Source organism: Opisthorchis viverrini (genome assembly GCF_000715545.1).
Source record: "Opisthorchis viverrini unplaced genomic scaffold opera_v5_1, whole genome shotgun sequence".
NCBI lineage: Eukaryota > Metazoa > Platyhelminthes > Trematoda > Opisthorchiida > Opisthorchiidae > Opisthorchis > Opisthorchis viverrini.
This window is the reverse complement of record NW_008751657.1, coordinates 4,806,860-4,811,204: the sequence shown is the minus strand read 5'-3', so window position 1 is coordinate 4,811,204 and position 4,345 is coordinate 4,806,860. Positions and strand designations below refer to the sequence as shown.

General features: G+C 45.1%; 1 protein-coding gene across 1 annotated transcript; it reads right to left on the bottom strand.

Moving 5' to 3' along the window:
* Positions 1-687: 687 nt before the first annotated feature.
* Positions 688-4,075, bottom strand: T265_00074 (hypothetical protein; the record flags this gene model as incomplete). The annotated part of the gene is made up of 2 exons (XM_009163731.1): positions 688-1,562; positions 3,746-4,075. The coding sequence occupies 2 exons, from the start codon at positions 4,073-4,075 to the stop codon at positions 978-980; spliced, it is 915 nt and encodes a 304-aa protein (XP_009161995.1).
* Between the last annotated feature and the right edge of the window lie 270 nt (positions 4,076-4,345).

Below are 4,345 nucleotides of genomic sequence, written 5' to 3'. Positions count from 1 at the left end.
CAGCATTGTCGACGTATGACCTGGATGAAGTTTAGTAAAGTACACCAAAAGAGTAGCGGACCATTGACGAGTATCCAGACCCCATCAAGGAATCGGTAGATAATATATAAGAGTCAAGTCCACATTCGAACTTTATCCAACAAACAATCACTACCAGAAACCAACGGGACGTATTTCGGAGTTTGAAAAGTAGGGGGATATGCAAATGTACGTAGACAAGTCATTACCGTTCAGTAAGCAGACTTCAACTTGCGGGACACATTTATCCTTGCATATTTCAATACTTTTGGCAGAAGATATAAGACAAAGACACCGACTACTGTTGGACCTCACTCATTGTATCTAGAAAATAGAGTTCTTATGGTACTATTTTGGGCTGTACTGCCAAGGAAGCAAGAGCTCGAAAGAAGAGACAGTCCGGGTAGTATAAAACGGTGTCTCTTATGAGGAGGTACATCTGTATACAAATTTCGAGCGTACTCTGTGTGACGGGATACCACTGCAAATTAATAATGACATTTACGTTGAATACCACTACCCTTCGGTGGAGGCATCTGTCAACTCGACTCCCAGATTACCTCTTGCCTTAAGAGTAGCAATTAGTTTAGTTTGCTCCAACAATAACTTTAGATTTTCGTAATTTCACACCGTAAAACAGCGCGTAGTTGCATTTTCATGCTATATTTACTCCAAGTGTCGTAAAAAAAGGTAGCAGATGAATATAGAGAGCAAGTAGATCGGTGAAACTGAGTTTCTCTGTACAACTCATGTGCAGCGACATAAAGACTGTCATGAACGCAGCGAATGATAAAGAAACTCAAGAAAACTAAGCAGTCGAGATAAGACGCTAGCCTGTAAGCAGTTTGGTTAGCCAAATTAAATTCGAACACAAGGTTAACGGACAAACATGAAAGATCACAGGAACGTACAGCATGCGGATTACCAACTGCTTTAAAAGCAAGGTATAAAACGCAGGATCAGTGATGCGACAATGAGCGTGTCGAGCGGTGATGCCTGGGAGAAATGGAAGCATGAACGACTGGCTGGACTCCGACGACAGAACCGTCAATTAATGTTGTTGGTAGGAGAGTAGTGCTAGAATCAACGGGACCACTGGTCGGTGTGACTGCAGGCAAACGAACTGAAGGGCGAGATTGTCGGCGGGAGGATGTTCTCGATACATTTGGTGGCGGGCATACAGTGGGAAGAGACGGGAGCATCTGAACATTTGGAACAAGTTGAGGATTCGGACTAGAACTGCATGAAATCGCACGGTAACGAGTGTCATGTGTGTGTATAGGTACCGAGGAGGTGGGACGGGCGTATGTGTGGTCGGTCAAGGTAACTGGCTGTGAAGACTGAGCAGTCACACGAGTCGCGCTTGTCTTTGGAGAGGCTGTAACACTGACACTTGTACCTGTGGATGCACTGGTGACGGTTGTGGTTACACTGGTTTTGCCAGGTTGAATTGAAGTGAGCTTGATTCCTGCAATACCTTTCTTTTCACACGTGATCAAATCACGTTTGATGCGTCGTTTTCGTCCAGTGTGATCCTTTCGCCCCTAAATTACATTAGAAAAGACCCGTTGCTGATATACGCAAATAATGGATTGAGTACACAATGGGGCATGAAAACCGGAGGAAAGGACAATCAGTGCAGCTTTTCCATTGGTTATACAGCTTAAGCACGAGAAAAGAGGTTATTTCATTCCGAAATAATAATAATAATAATAATAATAATCGTTCAGCTGTAGCAGCACCTTTTGGTGCCTAGCTGCCATGTCACCCGAAGGTTGCATGAGGGCTGGGATACTGCCAGGTTGCCCAAGCCTAGACAGGGGAAGTCGAAAGACAGAGGTCGGGGTTCGAACCAGAACCTTCCGGTTGGCAAATTCGCACTTCAACCACTTGGGCCATTTCGCCCGATTATACGCAACCATCCCATCAGAAAAGCCAATGACAACTGTCACTAGGTTATCAGTTCATTTCGTTTCAGGCATCTGGCCGTTCACGGCCCTGTCATTAACCAGCTACGACTATCATCCTGGTAAGTGTGCTGGCTGGCGTGCCGTGATAACTAGCTTGTTTGGTCAGTCTACCTAATATGAATCTCTGGTTTACAAAGACCATCATAAATGAGAGATTCAGCCTCACGTCAAAACCCAATTAGTGTGCAAATCAGAGTATGCCACGAACTCCGCTCAACTCGGGAACTCACGGATATCACCCATCTGAATCCCAAGAAGAGGGAATGAGATCATGGGCTTTAGAAGAGTTTTCAGCGACAGTGCGAGTCGTATGTTACGCCTGGTCACATCTATTTAGTGGGCGCGAACCACTCTCCCTCCGACCGGGAGCGATGAGGCTGGTGAAAAGTAGTCCGAAAGCTTGATCCTGCCCCGGCACGTGACTGGCCGTTGCCAAAGCCGGTCAGGAAACAATAACACTAATAGGAACTTCAAGTGTGTGCGCGAACAGTCCAAAGTGCGAAATATTGAAAGCAGATGGTCATGCCAATTCCTCCAGATTGGGCATCTAGAGCATGACAGAATAGTTCATTCTAATTCCTTCCTCTTATAGGTAAATCAGAAACGATCACGTTTCTCCATAAAATGCCTTGGAAGTAAGATTAAACGGTTCTTAGCCTTATGAAATAAGCCTACTTAGCGAGTCGTATGCTACGCCTGGTCACATCTATTTAGTGGGCGCGAACCACTCTCCCTCCGACCGGGAGCGATGAGGCTGGTGAAAAGTAGTCCGAAAGCTTGATCCTGCCCCGGTACGTGACTGGCCGTTGCCAAAGCCGGTCAGGAAACAATAACACTAATAGGAACTTCAAGTGTGTGCGCGAACAGTCCAAAGTGCGAAATATTGAAAGCAGATGGTCATGCCAATTCCTCCAGATTGGGCATCTAGAGCATGACAGAATAGTTCATTCTAATTCCTTCCTCTTATAGGTAAATCAGAAACGATCACGTTTCTCCATAAAATGCCTTGGAAGTAAGATTAAACGGTTCTTAGCCTTATGAAATAAGCCTACTTAAAACCTGGATGGGAAGTGATGCACTATTAGGATGGAGTGAGACGTGCTCAGGATGGTCAATCAACAGCAGAAATCGAATAATAGACTTTTTTCCCACCAAAATGGACACCAAAACAAAGCGCATCCCAAAAGCTCTGAATAGCGAACAAAAGCGAATTCATCGTATTGCACAATTAGGACTGTTGTTGCATACACGGGACATGCTGTTGACAACTATCAAAACTCCAGAAATACTATCAACCTTAAGTTGTATGCATTTATTCATCACTGGTGACGCAGAAACCCGCAAGCATAAAGCGTGTGCACAAGAATATATACCTCAACACGTCCTACGTATGGTGGACCAGACAGAAAGTAAGAATGGTGCTGATGATCGCAACGCACCCTAATTAATCATCAGATAAAGCATTCACTTTTAAAGCGCCCACGAAAGTACGTCAACCGAGTCTCCCAACGTTAATTAAAGTTGTAATTTTAACCAGGCAGTTCATAAAACTTGACTGTCGTTGCATTTACGCTGGTCTTCGTCCGGTCCCATTTTTCTATATCGTATTCCCAGTGGTCGTATACCATCTGTTACGCCTTTATGGGCGACTGGGGCACGTGAAGTGGTGCCATACGGCAGAACATGCTTCCGAGAAAATTACTGTGGGTGCATGGTAAAAAAGCGTTTGTACAAGCTTACAGCAATATTCTGCTTACTTGAGACATCGTACAAAAATCGACAACGTATATGTGGCCTGCTGCAACGATTTCACACTTGGCATGGCCCTTAGAGAATGCGTCCTCAAGTTCAGCCGACGTCCGCTCGTCGTACTCCCACCAACCCGCATAACCCTCATAGAACCAACCGTAGACCGTCGGCGGTAGACCGTTTGTTGTCGTCGGATAGGAAGAGGTGCTGGCGGCTGGTTCTGAGCATGGGACCGTCGATCTGTCGGGGGCAACAATGTTGTTTTCGCCCCGAGCTGTATCAACTAAAGATATGGAAGACCACGAAAATTGAGCAACCGCTGAAATTTTGTTTTGCATTCTACAAAGAACGTGTTGAAGACATCTTTCCACAGGAAGTAGCTAAAAAACGCGATCAAAGAATGCAAGAACATCACCATGCACTCAGGGAAAGTGCACTGAACGAAAAGTCTGGATAAGGTTTATGCTGACTGCTAGCATCAGACAATCTCAGTATTGGCACATACCAAATCAAATTAATCTCTAGACGATACGGATGTGACTCAACTTAAACCAGATGGTGGCATTCTTATTTTACGACTTGAGCATACGGTATGCGGAATGGCACCA